The sequence below is a fragment of the Furipterus horrens genome, unplaced genomic scaffold (assembly GCF_987537825.1).
Source record: "Furipterus horrens unplaced genomic scaffold, mFurHor1.1.pri manual_scaffold_1, whole genome shotgun sequence".
NCBI lineage: Eukaryota > Metazoa > Chordata > Mammalia > Chiroptera > Furipteridae > Furipterus > Furipterus horrens.
In genome coordinates, this window is record NW_028327171.1 from 10,733,939 (window position 1) to 10,758,236 (window position 24,298).

The window sequence follows — 24,298 nt, forward strand, 5'->3', positions numbered from 1 at the left end:
TTTTAAATGTTCAGGTGCTTTGATTTTTTTCTTTGTCTTATCAGTGACTGGCCATGCATTGTGATACAGAGAATTTGCTCTGTACAATTTCCAATTAAAATAAATAAATTTAAGCTTTCCTTGTGGATTACTCTAGGGTCAAATTTTATAAAATATTTTAAAGAATATGTTTTCCCACCCTGGTTGGTGTAGCTCAGTGGGTTGGGTGTCATCCTGAAAACCAAAAGGTCACTGGTTTGATTCCTGGTCAGGGCACCTGCCTGGGTTGTGGGCCAGCCCCCAGTCAGGAGTACACTAGAGGCAACCAATCGATGTTTCTCTCCCTCTCTTTCTCCCTCCCTTCTCTTCTCTCTTAAAATAAGTAAATAAAATCTTTTTTTTAAATATATATGTTTCCTACATGTAGGTTTCAAAGACATAAATATACAATATATATGTATTTTATTTACATTATCCAAATCCTTTATGTTTAAAAATATATATGTTCCCTACTTGTTACTATCAAAGTTTTGTAAAAATTGACATTCAGATTCTCTATTGTTTTTATTTGATCTGTCAATAACTTAAAAAGATGAGTTAATCTTCTACCATGATTTCAGTTTCTAAGTTTTTCTTCAATTTTAAAAGATTTTTGCTTTATACGATTTTGTGAAATTTAGTACATAAAGATTTATAACTAGATGGCAGCCCTTATCTATTCTTTGACCCCATCCTTCATTCTTCTGTCTTAAATTCTACCTAGTGTCACACAATACTGCCCCTCTCTTCTCATTTCCTTCCCCCTCTCCCCGCTTCATTTTCTTTGTACCATCTGTGACCTTAAATTTAAAGTGTGGCTCCCATAAACATCATTGACATGGGTTTCACTTTTTTACCCAACTTAGGAATGTTTGTCTTTAACGGGAGAGTTTACACCATTCACCTTTATTGTCACAGATGAGTTTTGTCATATTTCTGTCATTTAATTTTATGCTTCCTGACTCATTTTCCCTTCATTTTCTATATTTTATGGTATTTCTCAAGTTTCTTTGCCTTTTTATTTATTTTTATTTATTTCTGCATTATTTGCAGAAATATTTTGCAGAAATTTTTTAACAATGGTATATAGGTAGTATGGATCTGAGCCCATTTTCACCTAAGACTTTTATTCTTGTACGTGAAAGATGAGTTGACAGGGAAGGCATTGTTGGTTCACTTATTTTCAAAATTCCAAAGTTATCATCTTATTGTCTTCTGTCTACAATACTGTGAGGGGGGAAAGTTTGATGCCTCTATTATTTACCTATTGCTACATAACAAATTACCTCCAGACTTAGTAATTTAAAACAAGAAACTTACTATCTCATAATTTATTTGGTTCAGGAATTTAAGAGTGCCTTGACTGGGTGCTTCTATCTCAAGGGCCCTCATGAAACGTATTAGCCAGGGTCATGGTCATATGAAGTCTTGACTGGGATGGAGGACATGCTTCAAAGAGGGCTCACTCCTCCCGCTGTTGGCTGGAGGCCTCAGTTCTTCCCAAGGGCTTTTGCAAAGACTGCTTGAGAGTGTTCATATTTAGCTGGCTTCCCCTTTAGCAAGCAATCCCAGAGAGCCCGGCAAAAGCCGCAGTATCTTTTATGACCTAGTCCTGGATGTCACACACTATCAACCCAGGTTATTCTGTCGATGGTACAGGCCAGCTACAATTCAGTGTGTGAGAAGACTTCATAAGGGCGTGGATACCAGGAGGCAAGAACGATTGGGGGCCACCTTGGAAGCTCTCTCCCACAATGCCAAAATGATTTGTCCCTTTAAGTGTTTCCTGTATTTTGTTGTTGCTGTTGTGTTAATCCCCTATGTAGATATTTTTTTGGAATTCTTCTTTTGAATGAGAGCAAAGAGTAAGATTTTCTACCAGTACACTTATTATGTGGGTCTCTTATAATTTATTACGTGTGTGACATTATGTGTGTAAGTGTACATGTGAGATGTGTATGGCATATGATCTATGTGTGTGACGTGTGTGTGGCACATGTGTGTGATGTGCAGGGTGTGAGGGTGTGCACATACATACATGCATGGAAAGTAGAGCCATTCTGGGTGCAGTTTTCCTCGCCCCTTGGTCCTCTCCTCCCCAACCTGTAGCAGATGGGTCAGGATGGGACCCACGGCACCCCAATTAGGGTCTCTCCCCCATGGGGATGGAGCTGTGCCCACATCATGGTGTTCAGTCCTGAACAGCCCCCCTGACTAAGGTTCCACAGTGGCCATCACCAGTGGTTCATGGCTCTGGACCCATTAGCTCCGACTGTCACAGCCCAGCTCCCTAGTGGCTGGTTGTTCAGGGCCTCGACCCGCCTCTCCCTCTGCATTCTTAGCCCCTTCCTCAACTGTGTTGCCTCTGCTCCTTTCCTTTGGTGAGTTCCCTCAGTCTGGCACATCTGTCACCTCCTGGATTCCCTGGCGCTCCCGCCAAGCTTGCTTTGATCAAAGCCTACAGGGTCACAGCTATTACCTGCAGGGTCACAGGCTGTGGCCCTCACCATGTCTCCATGTCAGGGAGGCAGGGCCATGTCCTCTTCACCTCTAACTATGCCAGGACTAGCCCCTCTCACTATAAACCCAAGTCTAGTAACACCTACCCCCAAAGCTCACACATAAAGAGGTTCCCACCGTGTTTAGGGGCATCATCAACAAAACTTCACTAAAGAGCCCCTGATGCCTCTTCCTCTCCCCAAAGCTCTCCAGGCACCGCCTCTCACCTGCAGCCCTGTGAAGGCCCAGTCAGCTAGTTCTGCTCCCCACCAGCAGGGCCCCCAAGATCCTGGCGGGGCCACATCTTCTTTGGGTGTGCCCTATGTTCCTGGGGGCTTTGAGAGGCAGTTGGACGGTAGCTCACATGAACTAGGGTGCAGCGGACCCCCACCAGAACAGGCAGGTCAGGCCCCGTCCCCACCTTCCCACAAAGAGTCCTCATTCCTCACACATCTGGTCCCCAAAGCCCAGCCATCCCGCCCGCCCCAGCCTGCAGGTGCTCTCCCCCTCTGTGTGGCTGCAGGGTGAGGCTGGCGTGGAGGGCAGCCAGGGGCAGGGGGTGCTCAGGTCTGTGGAAACGTGCCCGGGCACAGTGACCGGTTCTGGGGAAGGCCTCCCAGCCCTGGGCACTCACTGCCTGCCAGCCCCCACAAGCCACTCAGCGTCTTGGCCCCTGTACTCCATCCCAGAGGCCATTTTCCCTAACTGGTCAGTGTGAGGTCATTTGGACCCTGGAATTAAGTACCAAGGCCCACCCCGACCTCCGCCTGGGCCTCCCTCAGCCCTCCCCTGATGCTTCTCGTCCCAGTCAGCCCCTGCTGCCCCCTCTGCCCTGCCCCCAGCAACCCCCATCCATGTGCTGTGTTCTCACAATCTGGCCAACTGTTCCAGTTCCCGAGAATCTGCCTCTCTTCCAGACCTGGGCTCCAGGGTAGGGGCAACGGTGAACATACTAATCCCACCCAGAACGGACCCCAAAGCTGGCGGTCTCCGTGCCCACTCCATGTTTGCAGCCCCGGACCCCGGGGTCCCTGAGCCCAGGTGCTGGCTGCCCTGCTGTGTGTGCCGCCCCCACCATCTGGGGGAGGCGGGCTCTGCATCCCGTGAGGGGCTCCAGGACCTCCTCCATGGGGCGCTTTCTGCAGCAGCCACTCCTCGCTGTTGCAGGATGTCAGGGACCACGGGTGCTGCCAAGATGCTCCGAGGCTCCTATTGCACCCTCCTGCTCTGGGGGCTCCTGGGGACCCTGCATGCCCAGCAGCAGGAGGTCATCAGACCAGACACCTCAGAGAGAAACAACTGCCCAGGTACAGCTGCAGGGACTGGGGCTCCTGTGGTGAGCAAAAGGGGCATCAGGGACAGCTGGTGGGGAGCCAGGGCCCTGCGTGCAGGTGTGGCTGCTGTGAGGCAGTGCCCAGGACCACCCACGTGCACGGGTCCCAGGATGGCTCACCGTGGGCCCTCGGTGTGCAGCGCCGTGACTCCTCCCGTGTCCCCCAGAGAAAGCCGACTGCCCCGTCAACGTGTACTTTGTGCTGGACACCTCAGAGAGCGTCACCATGCAGTCCCCCACCGACAGCCTGCTCTACCACATGCAGCAGTTTGTGCCGCAGTTCATCAGCCAGCTGCAGGACGAGCTGTACCTGAGCCAGGTGGCCCTGAGCTGGCGCTACGGCGGCCTGCACTTCTCCGACCAGGTGGAGGTGTTCAGCCCGCCAGGCAGCGACCGGGCCTCCTTCACCAAGGGCCTGCAGGGCATCCGCTCCTTCCGCCGTGGCACCTTTACCGACTGTGCGCTGGGCAACATGACCAAGGAGATCCGGCAGCATGGGGCCAAGGGCGTGGTCAACTTCGCGGTGGTCATCACCGATGGCCACGTCACTGGCAGCCCGTGCGGTGGCATCAAGCTGCAGGCTGAGCGGGCCCGCGAAGAGGGCATCCGGCTCTTCGCTGTGGCCCCCAACCGGAACCTGAACGAGCAGGGCCTGCGTGACATTGCCAACACGCCCCATGAGCTCTACCGCAACAACTACTCTACCATGCGGCCGGACTCCACCGAGATCGACCAGGACACCATCAACCGCATCATCAAGGTCATGGTGAGCAGCCACCGCACCCCCATCCTCCAGAGCCACCACCTACTGCAGGTGTGGGGTGAAGGGTGGGCTCAGGAGCCCTGGGACCTGATCTCTGGGCACCAACCTCAGTTTACCTTGTGTGAGTGAGGCGACTGAAGGGGGGTAAGCCTGCTCCGATACCCTGGGTTCCCTGCCAGATGCCAAGCTGCCCTGATCTTCAGCTCGTGGCTAACCAGGGTTTTCTCTCTGTCTTTTCTGCAGAAACATGAGGCCTATGGAGAGGTGAGAGGCGGTTCTGCCCCTGCCAGCCCTGCTGGGTGTGCCTGGGCCCTCTGAGGTCCTGACCCAGCAGAGATTACACACTTGCCTTGGCAACTCCCTGGCACTCCCTGGACGCCGGGGAGATAGACCTCTCTGCTCCATGGAGGGTGTGAGACTCTTGAGTTTGCTACGACGGCGTCTGACCCAAACCAGGCTGTCACCAGTAGGGTCATCCGCCAAGCACACGCCAAGTGGATGAGCACTGGGGCTGAGGGTGGCCTTCTGACCAACACGCCTCCTCCCCCTGAGCCAGGCCAAGAGAAGATGGACAGCTGGTTGGATGCCCAGTGCAGGATGTGCAGCCCTGGGTCCCTGGCCTTTCCCTGTCCCTGTGCTTCCCAGCTCCAGCTCACAGCCTGGGAAGGAGTGCTTCCCGCTCAGCTAGGCTCCTACAGGCACACCCTTCCCTAGCAGAGCTGCTCACAGCACAGCGGGGTAACACGCAAGCACAAGGGTGCCTAGCCGACCGCTATTTAGTCCCTGCTCAACCCAGCCTCGGTTTCCAAAACCTGACTAGAGCTTATATAGACCTCTGCCCTGGTGGGCGCTTCCTGACTCTGGTCCTTTATCCAGCCCCATGCTAGGGACGGCCTACCGCCAGCAGGCGGGGCTGCGGGGGCGGGGGGCCTGGGCAGCATCCCGCCTCCCTCCCAGCTGCACTCGCCATGTGGGCCTCACGCTGCCCTTGCTTCCTGTTTCAGTGCTACAAGGTGAGCTGTCTGGAGATCCCTGGGCCCCCCGGTCCCAAAGGCTACCGCGGGCAGAAGGTGAGATACCCAGACCACCCTGGGGTCTGCCAGGAAACCCCCGAACCCTCTTGAACTATGAATTCAGGACCAACTAAATCTCAGTGGGCTCAACGCTTCTGACCTTGGAGGAACTAAAATTCCACTGTATCTACTTCCTTTTAAATGGCATTTTGAGAAAAGTAGGGACACTTTAAATGAATATTTGCCATTAAAATACTCGTACAAAGTAAACAAGCTGGGGTCACGGGCATTGTGAAGGTGGGTGGTGTCCAGGCCGGTGCGGAATCGGAGCCGCGGCTGCAGAGGCCTGGCAGGCGCCCCACCCCGGGACTGCTGGTCAGAGCTCAGAGAAGCAGTCAGAGCAGGCCCTGGTGTGACAGTGGTCAGGATTCTCGGGGACAGCTGACCCTACTCTGAGATATCTGGATGTGGTGTGGCCATTGTCACCTGGGCAGGACCAGCAGCCAAGCCATGCTGTCCCCGAGACTCACTCTTCCACGTCCCAGAAGCCAGCGACAGGGTAGGGCCTACCCCACCCCTCCCTGTTTCAATTTACCCATTTTCTGCGGTCTGCTTTTAGGGCACCAAGGGCAACATGGGTGAGCCTGGAGAGCCTGGACAGAAGGGACGACAGGTGAGTGTCCTCCCACCCTTTCCAGCAGCCCCTGCTCTCTAGGCTGGAATTACACCCATGGCCCTTTGTTCTTCTTCCACAGGGGGATCCAGGCATTGAAGGACCCATTGGATTCCCAGGACCCAAGGCAAGTTGTCCCCAGCCTTGCCCCCGTGGCAGGGGACATGGGGAACAGCCAAGGGCTGCCTGGCTCCAGGTGGGACCAGCCCACAGGGTCAGGATGGCTCTGGCCCAGCCCACCCTCCCCTCCCCTAACTCAAGGAAGTGAAGCATCTCAGAATTTTGAATGTTGTCCCCAAACCAAACATCTATCCTGGTGACCACCACCCTCTCTGGTGGCCTGCTGGGTCCCACACACATACCCCACCATAACGCTGCTTTTCTTTCCTTCCGACCTCAGGGTGTTCCTGGTTTCAAAGGAGAGAAGGTGAGGTTCCAGCTCTGAAGAGCAAGACTCCACGTGGCCTCCACTTGGGCCTTAGCCTCTACTCCCCCCAGCATCCTCAGCAAGCCTGTGGTTCCTGCTGGGGTCACGGTGTGGCTTTGTGCTGGTGGTGACCTTGTTCTGGGGTCCTTCTGGCCTCATGTTTGACTGAGGGCAGAATTGGACCCCTAAGGTGGTGGGACTGTGATGCTGAGGACCTGAGCTAACAGCCTCGCTTTCCTTCTGTGCAGGGAGAATTTGGAGCTGACGGGAGGAAGGTAAGCCAGGTGTTGGGCCAGGTGGGCAGAGCACCCCATGTTCCTGCTCCTCCAAGGGGATGACAATCAGGGCTGACAAGAGTCCCATCTTCCTTCTCCCTCCAGGGTGCCTCCGGCCTATCTGGCAAGAATGGGACCGATGGACAGAAGGTAGAGTGCTTGTTGGGCTGTGTCACAGGCTGGGCAAGGGTGTCATGCAAAGCAGCATCTCCCAGGTCCTTCTCTCAGGCCTGGCCTCTCCCCACAGTCTGTGGCTTCAGTAGTCCCAGTGTGTACTACCTGTGCTGGGACATAAGACATGTAATGCCATTGCAAGAGCAGCAATGGACATCTCCTTTTGAAAACCAAGGCCCAGCCTTGCAGGACTTCCCAGTCTGTTCTGCAGAACCCCAGATTGGCCTGAGCAGCACTTCACACACATGTACACAAACATCACGTGCATGCACTCACATGCAAATGCATCACACATGCATCACACATGCATGTGTCACACGTGCATATGTCACACATGCACACGGGCATGCACACATGGAGAAGGTGCTATGGACACTTGTGCACAGCCACAGTCAGGGACTCTTCTGCCTCCACAGAGATGCCACTGTGACAGTAAAGCCATTAAAACACACAGTAGCACGTGTGTGCCCAGGGCTTGTAGACTGGCACGGACCATGCCTGCCATTTACACCTGTCACTGGCCCATCGTCCCCTGAATCTCACCCCTGACGCATCTTTTGTTCCCCTCTCCTACTTTAGGGCAAGCTGGGGCGCATTGGACCTCCTGGCTGCAAGGGAGACCCCGGGAGCCGGGTAAGCATGTCTTTGGCTCCTCTTCTCATTAACTAACTTTAAACCCCAGTGTAGGTGGCAGGTGCCAGGTGTGGGTGGGGGAGACAGAAGTCCCTGGGCTTGGTTTCTTTCTTCAGCCCTGCCCTGTCTGTCCCTGACCCCTGCCCAGGGATCAGCCTGGGTTGGGGCCACAACAGGATAAAGTGGCCTCTGAAGCAGCTGCTCCCCAGGGTCCTGCTGGGCTCAGATATGAGGTTTATCTCCCCCCATTTTCTCACAGGGCCTTGATGGCTACCCAGGGGACGCGGGAAGCCCTGGGGAACCCGGAGACCGAGGTGCCAAGGTAGGCAGTCTAGCCCATGTGGCGGTGGCCAGAGCAGTCCGGGGTCACTGCCCTCCAGGTGGCCTTCTCCCTGCTACAGTGCCGGGCCTCTGGGGGAGGTAATTAGGCCAAGAAGCACAGCAGAGGGGACCTGTCTCTGCAGACCAGGCAGTCAGGGGCAGGAGGCTAAGGAGCATCCTGCCCAGGGGGCTGAGGGGTGCCCATGCTGCAGGGTTGTAGGGTGCCCTCCCAGGTCTTCACCAACTGTGTCTAACTCAGAACCGTGTGTCCCAACTCAGGCAGCTGTGCGGGGCTTGAACGACCACAGCATCAAGCCCACCCTCCTCCCAGGCCTCTAGGGGGCTATTGTGGAAGGTTCTTGGGTGCCTGTGGGCATTCTGCCCCTTAGACCACCTGAGGCATCACTCTGTCTGCCTGTATTCACGCCCCTGGCCAGTACCCTCAAGCAAGGGCCATGTCTGATTAATCCACCTGTGGAGCTGAATGGGGGGCCCTGTCCCCCAAGAGTGTGCCCCACTAACGTAGTAGGCCAGCCTCTCCAGAGTCCTGCCTCATGGCCCGCATCCAAGGGACATGAGGCTGATTTCTCCAAATCCTTCTAGGGGGACGCTGGCCGCCCAGGACGCAGAGGGCCCCCAGGGGACGACGGGGCCAAGGGAAGCAAGGCAAGTGCTCCTGAGGGTCCTGCTGGGCCAGCCAAAATGGGGGCGGGGGGACAGACCATAGACACCCTCGCCAGCCCCAGGCCCTGGGCAGGCCGCCAGCCTCTGTCCCGCAGCCAGGTGACAGGGCACCCACCCCCCAAGTCAACCATAGTCCCTCCTGACTGAATAGGGCCAAACCTGCTATTGTGACCCAGGCCATCCCACCTGGCTGAGCTATCACCCATCCACAGGGCTATGGAGGCAACAACGGAGCCCCGGGAAGTTCCGGCCTGAAAGGAGCCAAAGGCGGGCCTGGGCCCCGGGGACCCAAGGGCGAGACCGTGAGTTCACACCTCTCAGGCTCCTCAAGCCCAGGGTCCCGAGCACCTGCCCAGACCCTCCTGGCTTGTGCCCTGCTCCGGGCCTCTCTGAGCCTGAGGGGTCCCCCGCATGCCTCCACAACCCCCTGCAGCAGAGGGAGGGCTCGGCCATGCCCCTGCCGGGAACTCAGCGCCATGAACTGGCCCAGCATCCCCACCTTGCCCTCCTGCAGGATACCCCTGAGGGCTGAACGTCAACCCAGGCACACACTCCGTGGGTGCCACACAGTGTCCTCGTGCCACCAAGCCAACCCCGGGGTGTCCTGCCTCGGGGCAGGAAGGGCCCTGTCCCAGGGCTGATCCTCCAGGGGGTGCATCCCGAGGCCTGGCCTGGCCCAAAAGTGAGCTAAGTGACCGCACCGGTAGCCAGTCCAAGCCAGACTCCAGTCACGTTAGCTGAAAGCGCACCTGAACTCACAGCTGGCCGGGAGCCCCCCATCGTTCCCCAAATCTTTGGCTGGTATCACACCAATGGGGCAGCAGAGGAGGGTGTAGGCTGAGGCCCTCTTGAGGGGCCTCCAGACCCCAAAACCAGAGTCCTCATGGGTAGAGCAGAGTGTGGGGTCCCCCTGTGGCCCCCACCCTCAGGGCCCCCACCCACACGCCCTCTCTCTGCAGGGGCGCAGGGGAGACCCTGGAACCAAAGGCAGCCCAGGCAGCGCGGGCCCCAAAGGCGAGAGGGTGAGTGTGTGTGATAGGGAAACGCGGGGCACTGTCTCCATGTCCGCTTCTGCGCGCGGGGCTCCCACCTGGTGACCATTCCCTGCGGCAAGGGAGAACAAAGGCGACCCAGGGCCTCGCTCAGTGAGGACACTCCCTGAAGGGTCCAGGAGAGCCAGAGGTAGCCAGGTCAGGTCGCCCCACCTGCTGAGGAACCTGGGCGAGGCTTGGCCAAGGCCACCTGCACAGAGCACGTCTGGGAAGGCTGTGAGCTGCTCCCCCGCCGCGCGCACATGCTCCTCCAACTGGTGCGCGCCCTCTTGTCTGCGGGCAGAACCCGCATTTCCTGCGCAGTGCGAGTGAAGGGCCTGCAGGAGGGGCTGCCTCCTGGGGGAGTGGGCGGTGAGCCCTGGCCAAGCTGTGGGGGGCAGGACTGCTGCTTCACAGGCACCTCCACGGCCTGGGGTCCTCTCCAGGAAGTGCAATGCCCTCCCCCCTCACCTCCTCCCACGCACACCCCGGATAACTGGGCCTCTCCTCTCACAGGGTGACCCTGGCCCCGAGGGGCCCCGGGGCCTGACTGGGGAAACTGGCAACAAAGGAGCCCAGGTAAGTGGGTGGCAGGCTGGAGGGGCTGAGCCTGGGACCCCCGCCCCTCCCCTGCCCTTCCCTCCCTCCAGACCCTGCCAGGGCCGCTCTGGTCAGGGCTAAGGACCAAGGCCACACGCAGGACCCCCTGGAGGGCAGCAGCCCCCACCTCGCCTCACCCTTCGATGTCTCTAGTGCTGATGGCAGGGTCTCTGAGGTGCCCTTTCTTTCCAGGGAGACCGAGGCATGCCTGGACCCAGAGGTCCCCCAGGGGCTATTGGGCCGCCTGGGAAGCAGGTCAGTGACAGAAAACCTGGGAGGAGCCTGTGGCTCTGGGGCTCAGGCCCCTGTCTGTCCTTCAACCTCACTGTCTTAACTCCCCTGCCCTACAGTGCCACTTGGGCCCCCCTGTCCTCGGCAGGACACTGTCCCTATGGCAAACTCCCCAAGGTCCCATGTACCTCACATCCTGGTCCTGCCCTGAAGGGTCCAGCTTTACCAGGTGGGGGTGGCAGGGGTGGGGCCTGGGAGCCCCAGGAGGCATGTGGAAGAGGAGGAGCCAGGCAGTGACCCTCAGGGCAGTGGGGAGCTAGGCAGTATTGCCTGGTGGTCAGAGCTGGATGCAGTCGGTCTGTCTGTGCCAACTCCCCACTTTCTCTCTGCCCTCAGGGATCTCGGGGAGACCCCGGTGACGCTGGTCCTCGTGGAGAGTCAGGACAACCTGGTCCGAAGGTACACCCCCTGCCCACCTGGCCAGACTGGAGAGGTGGGGGCAGGGGAGCTGAGGCTGTTCTCAGCTGCTAATAGTGTGCCTACCAGCCCGGTGTGGGAGCGCAGCAGGGGCAGGGAGGCCGCTCTAGTTCTCACCCTGGGGGGTAGCATGCCCTCCCAGAGGCCCAGCCCCACCAGCCCTCAGTCTCTGCTCACTGTTCATGTTTCCCAATGGATCTTCCCTGATGAGCCTACCCCCTCCTCCAGGGAGACCCTGGAAGGCCTGGATTCAGCTACCCAGGACCCCGAGGAATGCCTGTAAGTCCTGGCATTGGATGGGGGCTTCAGGGAGGGGCAGGCATTGCTGGGAGGGCCCTGAAGTTTCCCATAGTTCCCTGGAGGGCCTTCGTCCTTGGGGACAGGGTGCAGAGGGAGCACGAGAGTCACACAGTGGGTGCAGACGCAGGTACCCCAGGAGTTGTCTGGGATGCAGTGCAGGCTGCATTCGCCCACAGATTATAATGACTGAGACCACCATGAGGGAAGGGAGGGGACTGCAGAAAACCTCCAGGTGCCCAACTACATCCCCAGGGGTCAGCGCACCAGCTCTCAGGGGGCCTGTGCCCAGTAATTCCTACCTGTGCTTTCTTCCAGGGAGACAAAGGCGAGGCAGGCCCACCTGGCCCCGAGGTATGTAGGGGCCCCTCTGCACCTGCCTGGGGTGGTCTGTGCCCTGTTTCCTGTGGCTGGAACGCCACATCCCTCACCTCATGCTTGGCCACCAGCAGCTGCCCCATGCCGAGGGCCGAGTATAATCTCTGTCAAACTGGAAATTGCGGTCACCTGAAATGCCCTGTGCTATTGCCACCTAACCAACCCCAAAAGCCAGTCACAGGTGCTCTGGTGGACAAAGCACATCCATGTCCTTGGCGGACTCTGCAGACTTGCCGGAGGCCTTGGCAGGCTGTGGAGGGGGGGGGGGGCAGCAGAGCTCTCCACTGATGTCCCCTCCACCAGGGCTAACATGTGTCCTGTGTCCCAGGGGGGCAGAGGCGACTTCGGAGTGAAGGGGGCACCAGGGCCGAAAGGAGAAAAGGGCGAGCCTGTGAGTGTCCTCCCTGTTCCTCCTCGTCCTTCCCCCTCCCTCCTCCCTCCTCTGTCCTCCTCATCTCTTCTCTCTCCTCCTCACTCCTCTCCCTCCACCTCCCTCTTTGTCTCTCCTCATCCTGAAACCAGGGAGGTGTGCAGGGACCACCCAGGTGTTTGCTGAACCCACCTGTCCTTTTTCTTCTCAGGCAGATCCTGGTCCCCCTGGTGAGCCAGGCCCTCGGGGGGCAAGAGGAGACCCAGGACCTCAGGTGGGTCAGTTGCAGGTCCATTCAGCCTTCAGGCCATCGTCTCTGGGCCAGTCAGGCCAACACGCCCCCTAAGCCACAGGGCTCTGCCCTTGGTGGAAGCACAGGGTCAGTGTGCAGGGACCCTGCCCAGCCTCAGCCGTGACAGTAGTCATCACTCACTGTCATCCTTCCTTCTCCAGGGAGAGCCCGGCCCCCCCGGAGACCCTGGCCTCACGGTAGGTGTCAACTGGGGATAGTATCAGTGTCCCCCCTCCTAAAACAAAAATAGCTAGGGCAGCAAGGACAATGTCAAAAGGCGAGGTCAGCAGGAGCGGGGTCAGAACAAGGTCAGAGGGCAAGGTCAGCAGGGGTGAGTTAGGTCAGCAGGGGAGGTCAGCGGCAAGGGGAGCGAGGCCACAGACTCTCCCCGCGGCAGCCCCCAGCCCCCTCCAGGTTCGGGTTCGCTGTCCTAGCTGGATGACCCCCTGTGTTGCAGGAGTGCGACGTCATGACCTACGTGCGGGAGACGTGCGGGTGCTGTGGTGAGTCTCAGCCCCCACGTGGTGGCGCTGCAGGGCTGCCCCAGGCTCTCATCCAGGGGTGGGGGCCATCATCTGAGTCCCACCCGCCCTCTGCGGTCATCGTTTCCCACTGTGCACTCAGTGGTGCAGCCCTGGGGTCTGGGGTGTGTCCCTGTCCCTGGTCAGTGCCCACAGCCATCGCCCCTCTGCTGGCCCCCAGACTGTGAGAAGCGGTGTGGCGCCCTGGATGTGGTATTCGTCATCGACAGCTCTGAGAGCATTGGCTACACCAACTTCACGCTGGAGAAGAACTTCGTCATCAACGTGGTCAACAGGCTGGGGGCCATTGCCAAGGACCCCAAGTCCGAGACAGGTCAGCGACACCCTCAGGGGCAGAGGCAGGGGCAGGACATCCTAAGGTCCAGTCCTGGGAGGGACATTAGCTTGGTCAAGTGTCCTAAGGCCCCCACTTGACGGAGGCGAGTGCGGGTTGTGGCACGGCTCAGGGCCAGCCCCTCACACCCCCACACGGCCACCGCAGGGACCCGAGTCGGTGTCGTGCAGTACAGCCACGAGGGCACCTTCGAGGCCATCCAGCTGGACGACGAGCGCATTGACTCGCTGTCCAGCTTCAAGGAGGCCGTCAAGAACCTCGAGTGGATCGCGGGCGGCACCTGGACGCCCTCAGCCCTCAAGTTCGCCTACAACAAGCTGATCAAGGAGAGCCGGCGCAAAAAGACCCGCGTGTTCGCGGTGGTCATCACGGATGGCCGACACGACCCCCGGGATGATGACCTCAACCTGCGGGCACTCTGCAACCATGATGTCACAGTGACAGCCATCGGCATCGGGGACATGTTCCATGAGAAGCATGAGAGTGAGAACCTCAACTCCATTGCATGTGACAAGCCCCAGCAGGTGCGCAACATGACACTCTTCTCCGACCTGGTGGCCGAGAAGTTCATTGACGACATGGAGGACGTCCTGTGCCCGGGTGAGCAGCAGCAGGCCCACGTGCCTCTCCCTGCCTGTCCCGCCCCTATCCCTGAAGGACGGAGAGGGACCTCGGGAGGGGAGTGGCTGGGACATCAGTGGGTCACTGAGGGATCCCAGGCTCCCCTGGGCAGCAGAGCCTAAGACCCCTGACTTCCTTTCCTCTCTCCTAGACCCCCAGATCGTGTGCCCGGACCTTCCCTGCCAAACAGGTAACACGGGGTGCTGCTAAGTGCCCCCTCTAGACTAGCAATGACCAGGGCCCAGAGGGTCTTACAGGGAAGTGCACTGTGGGGGCCCCTCCTTAGTGAGGAATCCTCAGATTGGAATCTCAGCCCAGATCCCTGGGTTTCTCAGTCCCCTGGGCCTCAGCACCTGGGAGGAAGGGGCCTGGGGCCTCAGAGTGCTTCAGCTGCCCCACCCACCCGGCACATGTAGGGCGGGGTGCTGCCAACCTGGCCCTGCGCTTGGTGCCAGGTGCTCAGGCCTTGTGGTCTCCTCTGCTGAGGAGAGACGGACACCCAGGGCCATACTGCTGCCCCCACCCCGCCTACTGCCCCAGGTGGAAGCCCTGGAGCCAGTAAATGAAATGGTTAATTTAAAACCTGGGAGGTGAAAGGTTTACAGCCACACAGAGGCTGATGCGATAGCCCCTTTCGACCCTTGGGGGTCATCCATCTTCCCTCTGGGAGTAGGCTCCAGCCCAGGACTAGGGGACCATGGCCCTCCCAACGTGGTGCACTGTGTGCCCTGGAGGTACACAGAGGGTGTCCCTGAAGCATCTCCCAGAGGCAAGGGGTCTCCCAGAGGCGGGGAAGGGGCAAGACAGCATTGTCAGCCCTCTGGGCATTGTGGTGACACCTCTGTAGCTGTACAGTGACTGGGGCCACAGAGCCCACACAGGTGCCCAGGGGTGGCAGGAACTAAGCCCCTGTTGGCAAGCCATGCATCCCCCAACCAGGGTCCTGGAGCCATTGTTGGCGCCTCCTGCTGAGCCATGGGTGCCCACCTGTCCCCTCCAGGGAGCCTTGAGGCAAGGACTAGAGCTGGCTCTGAAAGGTGGGACTGCTGTGGATGGAGTGGGCTGTGCTGGCAGGTCCACAGAGGACACCCACGTCTGCGCTGGGGCCAGCGTTCCTGGGCTTGTATGTAGGCTCCTTGCAGGCGGCCGGGGCCCACCCCGCAGGTTCAAAGGTTGGCCTGAGGGAAGGAACGTGTTGAGATGGGGACCAGGGTCCCCACTTACTCTGACAGAGAACTTCCAAGGAAATGCTCGTCGAAGTCATATCTGTTGGGACATCCCAGAGACTGCCTGGGCCTGGGGTCCCCAGAGTCAGCTGAGGACGGCTGTGTGTGGTGACCAGAGCCACCTGAAACCTGAAACCCAAGGTGTTGCCCAAGAGCTCTGTCCCTTCCGAGTCAAGGGGGCCAGGGTCCACTCTGAGACCCAGCCAGCCCACAGTCTGTGCCCTGGCCCCAGGGCACCCCAGTCCTCCTGGGGTGGGTCCCAGAGTACATGTGACCCCTCTAGGGTAGAAACCAGACCCCAGACCCCGGTGCCTGGCATCCTCGCCCTGGCCCTGACCTCACTGTTGTCCCTTGTGAGCAAGATTCTTTATAGCTGCTCCTGACCAAGCTAAGGAAGGTCCCTCCACTCCTCAGAGTCCTCTTGAGAATGAATGAGCTTTGCCAGATGACTTGTCTGCATCCATTGACATAATCGTGAGGTTCTTCTTCAGCCTGTTGATGTGACGGGTGCAGTAGTTGATTTTCAAACAGCCTTGCAGACCAGGGGCAAGCTCCACTTGGTCATGGAGTATAAGTTTTTTATATATATTGTTGGATTCAATGGGCTAATTCTTGTTGATTTTTGGTATCTGCTCAGGAGAGATGGTAGGCTGCAGTTCTCTTCCCTGTGATGTCTTTGTCTGGTTTCTGCATTAGAATAACGCTGGCCCCCAGGACAGTGACCTTGCTTCCCCTTAGCCCCCAAAACCTGAGAGAAAGAGAATGCGGCCCTTGAAGACCCCTCCCTACGCTCTCTTAACTACTCACCTCCTGAACTCTCAGGCTTATCTTCTTGTAAAGCCAGTAGAAATTGCCAAGTAGAACAGACATGGTGACCAGAGCAAAGAAAGCAGGTGTAACTGTAGAACATGCTGTGACACACAGGGGCTCTGTCCTGGGGCAGGCTGGGCTTCATCCTCCACATATCAGCTGCAAACGGGTGCTGGGGGGATGCTACCATCTCCGGCATGGCCCTGAGCTTCTAGGCCAAATGGCCCCATCCCCCCAGAGGCCCAGCCAGGCGTGGGCTTGGGGGCAGCTTGATTGTGTCAGAACCACGAGAGAGTTAAAGAGAAACAAAGCTGGACGCCAGGTAAAGGCAGCAAAGACAGATTCCATGCCAAGATTGCTACTGTAGGAGAGAGGGGGTCCAGGGTAACCCAAACTCGACTGCTCCCAAAGAAACACAGGGGACTCCCTCAGGGCTGGTGTGCTGAAGGAAAGGCACTGAGGGCATGGGGAGGGGTGGGGGGCGGTTCAGGTGACCAGGCCGCCTGGATTTGTTGACCGGCGTGTACCCAGGGGAGACTTCTCAGACCTTTAGGACAGGAGGCAGTGGTGCACTTGGAGTGGGGTGCCCATGGAAGTGAGGCCCTGACCTCTCAGGGTGCGGAGAAAGAGAACAAGAGCATCCCGGAGCGTCTGCCACTTCCCGGTTCTTGATGGGACAGTTCTGGGAAGGTGAAAATGTCTGTCTCGAAGGGCAGGGAAGGTTTTATAACTGCAGGCTTTCAAAAGTAACTGCTCTGAGAGGGGTCCTGTCACCAGCTTTGGGCTGCAACGCACAGTAAATTCTTCTCCTGGCAATGTGGAGGAAGGATTCTAAGGAGCTGGGCTTACCCCGGGGGGCACCTTGAGTGGTCAGCAGTCATACTAGAGTCTAATCAAGTCTCAGTACAGCTGCTTGAGCGGAGAGTCTTGTAGTTAGTTCCTAAGGTCTGCGGAGACAAGACGCCTTCTGCTCCATCTCCTCAGCATGGGCCCCACGGCTGGCCCCCAAAGCCCCGGCACTGTGGCCGGTGTCCCAGTCTCCTCGTCCGACCCCTGGCTGAGCCTCAGCCCCATCCCTGGCTTTCACTCTAACTCACCCCCGAGGAGAGAGGCCCGAGGAGGGCAGCTGGAGGCCCGCCCATGCCGACCACGTCCCTTAAAGCCTTCTCTGGATGCCCCGCAGATGGACCGCGGCCTGGCGATGCGCCCCCGGTCACCTTCCTCCGCACGGAAGAGGGCCCGGATGCCTCCTTCCCCACGACCATCCCCCAGATCCAACAGTTGCTAAACGGCACGGAGCTCACGCAGGACCCAGCTGCCTACTCCAGGCTGGTGGCTGTGCTGGTCTACACCGCTGAGCGGGCCAAGTTCGCCACAGGAGGCGAGCGGCAGGACTGGATGGAGCTGTTCATTGACACTTTTAAGCTGGTGCACAGAGACATTGTGGGCGACCCCGAGACCGCACTGGCACTCTGCTGAAGCCACAGGGCTGCCGCTGCTCAGAGAGGCCAGAGCTGCCCCAGCTGGGCCGTATCCGCTCCTGGGCTGCCCGCCTTGCACCGGGGGCTATGACAACAGGAACCTCTCGGTCTGGAGGTCAGACACCAAAATCAAGGTGTCAGCAGGGCTGTGCTCTTTCCAGGGGCTCCAGGGAGGGTCGTCCTGCCTCTCCGAGCTCCTAGTCACCTGCATGGTCACATGGCCTCCCTTCTGTAGCCTAACATCCCTCTGCCTCCCTTAGAAGGGCACAGGTGGCATTCAGGGCCAACCAGATAGCCCTGGATGATCTCCCATCTCAAAGTCTGTAATTTAGTCCAATCTGCAAAACTCTCTTTCGCCGTGTAAGGTCACATTCACAGGCTTTGAGATTAGGGTGTAGACATCTTCAGGGGGAAAGTAGTCCGCCAGCCCCACCACCCCTGGTCTAGCTGAGCTATGTCGCATGTTTGAGGGCCATAAGAGTCACCCATTAGGGAAACCTGCCAAAGTCACTGGCCAACAGTCTGGAGAGGAACCGCAGACATCACCCCCTTGGGGAACAGCAGGGACACCCCATCTCAAGGGCATGCTCAGACACACAGGTGCCTACTCCCCCAGAAACCCGATTCATGCAGAGGAGCCCTCGTCCTGGGGTTGAACCCCAGTACCCGCTCCTGTCTGCACCCCTGCCCAGTTCCTGCAGGCAGGGTCTTACCTCTCTGCTGCACAGGCTCCCTGCCATGGGTGGGGGTCAGTGGAGGGAAAGAAGGGGAACAGCAGAGCCCTCTGAACACCCCAACACTCCTGCCTGAGCCTCCAGTGTCTATGCCCAGTCACCCCTTATTGAGGAAAAATTTCCCCCAAACCAGCCCCCTCCCCACATGCCTCTATGCTTGTAGGACTTGAAGTCAGAGCCCCCAGAGAACATGTGTGCATTTAAACAGAAGCTGCTCTTCATTTGCACTGCCATTAAAATAAGCCATGTCCTTAATAAGCTCCTTAGAAAAGCATCCTGTCTGCTGGCGTCCAGCACCTCCCAGCGACACACCCAGGTCAGGGTGTCCTTTAGATGTCGTGAGCACATTTTAAACTTTCTATAAAAGCTGAGAAGCAAAGAATGTGAATGCCTTGCTGTGGTCGAGTTCTGTGCTGCGGTGGGCCTGCTGCTGGCTGGGGGCTGGTCCACAGCAGTCACCTACCTACACAGGTGGGCGCCACTGCAGAGTCCGGTCCTGGGCTGAGGCCCTTGGGCATTGGTGCTGTGGGTCAGAACCTCCTTTCTGATGGGATCCCTGAGTAGCTGGCCCCAGGGTTGGGCAAACCTGGGCTGTGAACACAGTCCTTTCCGGCCCATGTCCAGGAGGAGTGCCTATGGGGCTGAGGAGCTGGACGAGAGCAGGAAGACCAGTCCTGTCCCTGCCCAGCCCCAATGGCCATTAGAGTTGAGGTCTTGAGCAAGGCATTGAGAAGGAGCATGGCTGCGTGTCTGTGGCAGGTGGTCCCATGCATGTGGGGAGTGGGTTTCCAGGCTGTGCGTGGTGCTTACATCTCCCAGAGGCCCAGCCTCTGTCCTGGTGGCGATCTTGCCCCCACATTGTCCAGCATGTCCTTGGTGGGTCAACCGTCAGAAGTGGGCAAGGGGTCTCTTCTCAGGTAGCCATGAGACACCTAGGCTCCTGCAGGGGTCTGGCCACACTTGTGCCCTCTGCCCACCAAAGCCTTGTCCAGTCAGAGGGGACACAGGCTCCTTCTCCTTCCAATGCTCCAAGGGCCAGGAGAAATGTGGTCTGGCCAGTGCCAGGCAGCTCTGGGACGAGGGGTGGAGGGAGCAGGGCTGCAGGTGGATCCCTGTATCCAAGGGTCTTTGGGGTCAGGTCTTCAAGAGGTCTTTTCATACAATTACAAACATGATACCCTCTCTCCCAGCCCCATCCCCTAGCAGGCTGTGGCCCTTCTGAGGGTATCCAACTCTTGGGCCAAGTGAAGGGGCTTTCCTGACCCCTTCCTGGATGGCCTGGAAGTGGCACTAGGCAGAGAGGGTGTTGTAGGGTGGAAAGGGCCTCCTGTCCTCAGGTCTAGGGACATTTCCTGGTAGAGATACAACCAAGAGAGATGGTGAGGGTCTGAGGAGACGGGCTGTTGGGGGCTCTCCCAAGAGCGGGTGACTTTGGGTGCAGCCCCCCAAGCTCCACCTCTCTGTGTTACTCCAGTGGGCAGGCACATAAAGAGATGTGGTGTAGGGTGTGGTAGAGTGGGCTTGTCCAAGAGGGGATATGGCCTGGTTGGGGTGTGGCTCAGGGGGACTTGGCCTGGACAGGGCCAAGGTGGAGCCAGTGGGGGGCCTTACCTGGGTTGCCCCTGCCCACCACCCTTATTTCCCCCCAGAGCTGTATGTGGCCCAGTGCACCCAGCGGCCCGTGGACGTCGTCTTCCTACTCGATGGCTCCGAGCGACTAGGTGACCAGAACTTCCACAAGGCCCAGCGTTTTGTGGAGGAGGTGTCCCGGCGGCTGACACTGGCGCGCAGGGATGATGACCCACTCAACGCACGCTTGGCACTGCTCCAGTTCGGGGGTCCCAGCGAGCAGCAGGTGGCCTTCCCTCTGACGGCCAACCTGACGGTCATCCATGAGGCGCTGGAGAGTGCACGCTACCTCAACTCCTTCTCGCACGTGGGCTCCGGCATTGTGCACGCCATCAACCAGGTGGTGCTCGGCACACGGTCTGGCGCACGCCGCCACGCAGAGCTGGCCTTCGTGTTCCTCACGGACGGTGTCACGGGCAACATCAGCCTGGATGAGGCGGTGCATTCCATGCGCAAGCAGAACGTGGTGCCCACTGTGGTGGCCGTGGGCAGCGATGTGGACATGGACGTGCTCTCCAAGATCAGCCTGGGTGACACAGCTGCCATCTTCCGTGAGAAGGACTATGACAGCCTGGTCCAGCCTGGCTTCTTCGACAGGTTCATCCGCTGGATCTGCTAGCGCCTCTCACCCCACCCCAGCTTGCCACCCGAGTCCTGCGGGCGCTGTCCTCCTGTCCGTGGTGCTACTCAGATCCCACCAAGAGAGGTCAGAATGCTGCAGACTCGATCTCTCCAGGTGTGGGTGTGAAGTCAGGAGTGGAGTACCCCCTTCCACCCCCAGCTCTTCCGGGGGTCCTGCAGCCCTGGGCACTGCTGCCCACCACTTCTCCTCTCTATCCAGCGATGCCCTACTATAAGCACCCTCCTAAGTCTCCAGAGGCTTCCCGGGGCATGCATCAGACCCTCGTTGACAGGCCCTGTTTTCCCTCCAGCCCAGTCTCATCCCTGGACTCTCATCCACCATCCAGCACCCTCCAAAGGCTCTCTGCCAGCCCCTTAGGCCTGCACCCAGGTCTCTGCCTGACCTCTGGAGGTCACCTGCCTCCATCAGACAGAGCTGTGACAACAGGTCCTTCATGTCCCTGTATGCCCACACCCCAGTCCAATAAAGGCTTTGAACCACCTCCTGCTCACCAGCCTCCATGTGTCTGTGTCCACGAGGGACTCCTGAGAGGCCAACCAGACTCTCAGATGGTTCACCTGCCCACCAGCATTCATCATACTCTCAACTCCCTCCTCCACTCTGCATGGAGATGGTGCCTGGCCTGACCTCTCCTGGGAACAAATGCTACCTCCAGCACTCTCTCAAAGTGCATAGACTGAACAGTCTTGTCAACCTTAAAATAGACAGTTTACCAGCAAAAATGGGTTTATTTGGGAATAGCAGAGTAATTGCAATTCAGGACATGCAAACTATAGTAAACTCATAGGCAAGCCTGGAGAACAAAGGAGGGGAGCCTTACTTTACAGAGAAAAAGGAGGAACTGGGAGGAGCAGTTATGAGCAGAAGTCCATAGGAGGAGAGTGAGAATTCAAGTTGTTGGTGGCTTTTCATTGGCTGGGCTGTTGCTGGGCAAGGAGAAAAACTTCCTCCTGGCTGAGTAATAAAATGGCCTTCCTGTTGGAGAGTAGTACGAAGTAGCTTCTTCCTGCTGGAGTCTGCAGAGGGCAGCAGGTGGTCCTGCATGAGAGCTCCCTCTTTAGGACTTCCCTGCCCCAATTTTAATGAGGTTTCCTTTATTCATTTTCACAGCCTCGACCATGAAATCCACAGCTGTCTAGTCAGCTTTGGGCTGAAAACAATGTTACTTGGTCAGTGAAGTCTCCCTCTATCCTCAAACGAGGGTCAAAGTGCTTAAAAATGTTTGTTGATTTGCATGAGGATATTTTGCGGATAGCTAGATAGACAGATTCTTTTTTTTTCTGGCAGCTTCAGTGACTTCTTGTTCAGACTGCCAAGTCTTTTAAGCTCACCTGTGGGAAGTTCACTATCAAACCCCTGGGGCCCACGGCAGAGGCTCCACTCTCACTATTTACAGTTTTCTGGGGTGGCCCTAACAAAGTGCTCCAGGCTTGTGGCTGAAACAGCAGCAGTCGATAGCCTTAGTCTGGAGGCCCCAACGCAGGCTCTGGGAAGGGTCTGCTCCAGGCTTCCTCCCTCTCCTGGTAGTTCCCTGACTTTTCAGCATCTCCCCGATCTTCACGTGCTGTTATCCCTGTGCGTGTCTGTGCCCATAGCTCCCCTTTGTATGAGGACATCAGCCATTCGGAATTAGGACCCAACCTACTCCAGTACGACCTTATCTCAGCCTCACTAATTACATCTGCCATGACTCTGTTTCCAAATAAGGTCAAATTCTGAGGTACTGGGAGCTATAACTTCAGCCTGTGAATCTGAGGGGACACTATTCAGCCCAGTACATGTTGACACCTTGTTTGTTCCCTTGTGGGGATGGTTAACTCATTTTGAGGTGCTTCCTCATCGCTCACTGCCTACACATCCTGCACCTGTAGGCAGGGCTTCAAGCCAAGCATTTTCTCTTCCTATACCCCATTTTTTCCACCCCACAAAGAACCATACAAACTGCCAACAAGAGAAAGAGAAGACTCTGCAACCACCCAGAAGACTCAGACCAAAGCATTCATACCTGTGACTTTTCCAGGGGTCGGAAGGGTGGTGGGAGGCAGAGACCCCTCCCTCCATATATCTGCTGTTCTGCCCAGGGTCCCCTCTGCAGGGAAAAAGACGTCTCTCTCTGACATTGGCACATGCATGTTTAGCCTTTGATCCTCAGGAAGCAAGAGCATCTATCCCTTTGGAAGGGATTTATAACACCCATGAGTGGGTGGCTGGCATTGTTTCAGGGTGCAGACCAGCTCTGATCTGAGCCCCACATGGTACTCGCCAGGCTGGCAGCCACAGAGTTCTCCACAGGGAGCCCAACATCCCCAGAGGACAAGGATTCCAACCCCCTCTTGGGGCTGCCCTCTGAGCCCCATGTCCCCATCCTTCAGCCCCTCAGGGACCCTCAGACACATTGCCTGTCACATGTGATGTTTGAGTTAGGGTTCTATGATGGTTTCATACAGGAACCTTCACTTCATACACATGCAACACCTCCGGACCCTCCACCATGGCCTCAGTGGGCAGGGCCCCGTGTTCTGCCTACTTGTCACCACCTGGCCCCACTTGGACATTATCCTGTCTCCTCAGAAGAATGGGCGTGAGTGAAGGAGACTCAGCAAAGATGAAGGGCCTGGGCTAGCCACAATCCTGTCTCTCAGAGTGATGCCTGCCTTCACTAACATCCTCATTCTAACGTGTTTTTTTGCCAGTGTTCCCTTAGCAACACCCCCACACCGAAGTCCCCTTGACTCCAACTGCTACTCCTACTGGCCTGCTCACACACAGAACAAGGGCGGCCCTGGGTATTCTGTATGACATAGTCCTCAAATGTGTGTTTGCTGCCACGAACGCACATTACATAGAACATGCATAGTAAAGGTGCGAGGGATGCTCCCATGTCCCCAAACCACTCTGTCCCAGAGGTAGCCACACTGGGCTCCTTCCAGGGCCAGGAGACCACCACTCAGACAGGTGCAGCTGAGGTGGGAGATGTCACCAACAGAAAAACGGGCAACACACATGAACATGCCTCAGAAAATAGATCATTAATGACATGAAAGATGGTCAACCTCAGATGTAAGAAAAGATAGTGAACCCTGGCCGGTGTGGCTCAGTTGGTTGGAGCATCACCCCATAAACCTAAAGGTTGCAGGTTTGATTCCCAGTCAGGGCACATGCTAAGGTTGCGGGCTCAGTTCCCATTCAGAGCACGTGCGGGAGGCAACCAATCGATGTTTCTCTCTCACATCAATGTTTCGTTCCCTCTCTTTCCCTTCCCCTCTCTCTAAAATCAATAAGCATGTCCTTGGGTGTGGATTTAAAAAAAGGAGGGCAAAAACCCAAAGTCTGACAACATATCAAACTTTGTTGGGAAGCACATCAGTCAGCTCCTGCTGTGTAACGACCAGCCAGAGGCCTGTGGACAGGACAGTAACACTGATTTCACTCATGCACCAACCAAGGCAGCTCCACCTAAGACTCCGGGGACTCAGTTCCCATTCACACTGAGGGTTGTGGGTCAGTAGGGCCACTTGTGCCCAGGAGGTTCATTCTGGGCTCAGGCCGATGGCTCAGGAAAAGTGTCCCCAGGTGTGGGGGGTCAGAAGTCCCAGAGGCACAGATGGGACAATTGAGTCTCCTAAAGCCGGGCAGGTAGTAGATGCATCTCTTCTACCCACAATCCATTGGCCAGGTGACTCAGGGGACTGAGCCCAATGTCTAGGAACTAGGGACACACTCCACCTTCAGAGGTGAGAACTGTGGCTCTTCTGCAGTGGGCGTGGGGGATGTGGGGCGGGCAGCAGC

At 57.4% G+C, this 24,298-nt stretch overlaps 1 protein-coding gene across 1 annotated transcript in view; it reads left to right on the forward strand.

Moving 5' to 3' along the window:
- Window positions 1-20,856, forward strand: part of COL6A2 (collagen type VI alpha 2 chain) — a 31,714-nt gene extending 10,858 nt beyond the window's left edge. The window contains exons 2-28 of the mRNA XM_090272411.1: window positions 3,685-3,824; window positions 4,018-4,616; window positions 4,857-4,877; window positions 5,618-5,683; window positions 6,246-6,299; window positions 6,382-6,426; window positions 6,700-6,726; window positions 6,975-7,001; window positions 7,107-7,151; window positions 7,755-7,808; window positions 8,068-8,130; window positions 8,733-8,795; window positions 9,026-9,115; window positions 9,773-9,835; window positions 10,361-10,423; window positions 10,637-10,699; window positions 11,072-11,134; window positions 11,381-11,431; window positions 11,768-11,803; window positions 12,156-12,218; window positions 12,409-12,471; window positions 12,651-12,686; window positions 12,947-12,992; window positions 13,192-13,344; window positions 13,513-13,965; window positions 14,138-14,176; window positions 19,887-20,856. Coding sequence (XP_090128537.1) covers window positions 3,686-3,824; window positions 4,018-4,616; window positions 4,857-4,877; window positions 5,618-5,683; window positions 6,246-6,299; window positions 6,382-6,426; window positions 6,700-6,726; window positions 6,975-7,001; window positions 7,107-7,151; window positions 7,755-7,808; window positions 8,068-8,130; window positions 8,733-8,795; window positions 9,026-9,115; window positions 9,773-9,835; window positions 10,361-10,423; window positions 10,637-10,699; window positions 11,072-11,134; window positions 11,381-11,431; window positions 11,768-11,803; window positions 12,156-12,218; window positions 12,409-12,471; window positions 12,651-12,686; window positions 12,947-12,992; window positions 13,192-13,344; window positions 13,513-13,965; window positions 14,138-14,176; window positions 19,887-20,485 — 3,084 coding nt within the window. The 5' untranslated portion in view covers window position 3,685 and the 3' untranslated portion in view covers window positions 20,486-20,856. The remainder of the gene's footprint in view (window positions 1-3,684; window positions 3,825-4,017; window positions 4,617-4,856; window positions 4,878-5,617; window positions 5,684-6,245; window positions 6,300-6,381; window positions 6,427-6,699; window positions 6,727-6,974; window positions 7,002-7,106; window positions 7,152-7,754; window positions 7,809-8,067; window positions 8,131-8,732; window positions 8,796-9,025; window positions 9,116-9,772; window positions 9,836-10,360; window positions 10,424-10,636; window positions 10,700-11,071; window positions 11,135-11,380; window positions 11,432-11,767; window positions 11,804-12,155; window positions 12,219-12,408; window positions 12,472-12,650; window positions 12,687-12,946; window positions 12,993-13,191; window positions 13,345-13,512; window positions 13,966-14,137; window positions 14,177-19,886) is intronic.
- Window positions 20,857-24,298: the final 3,442 nt, after the last annotated feature.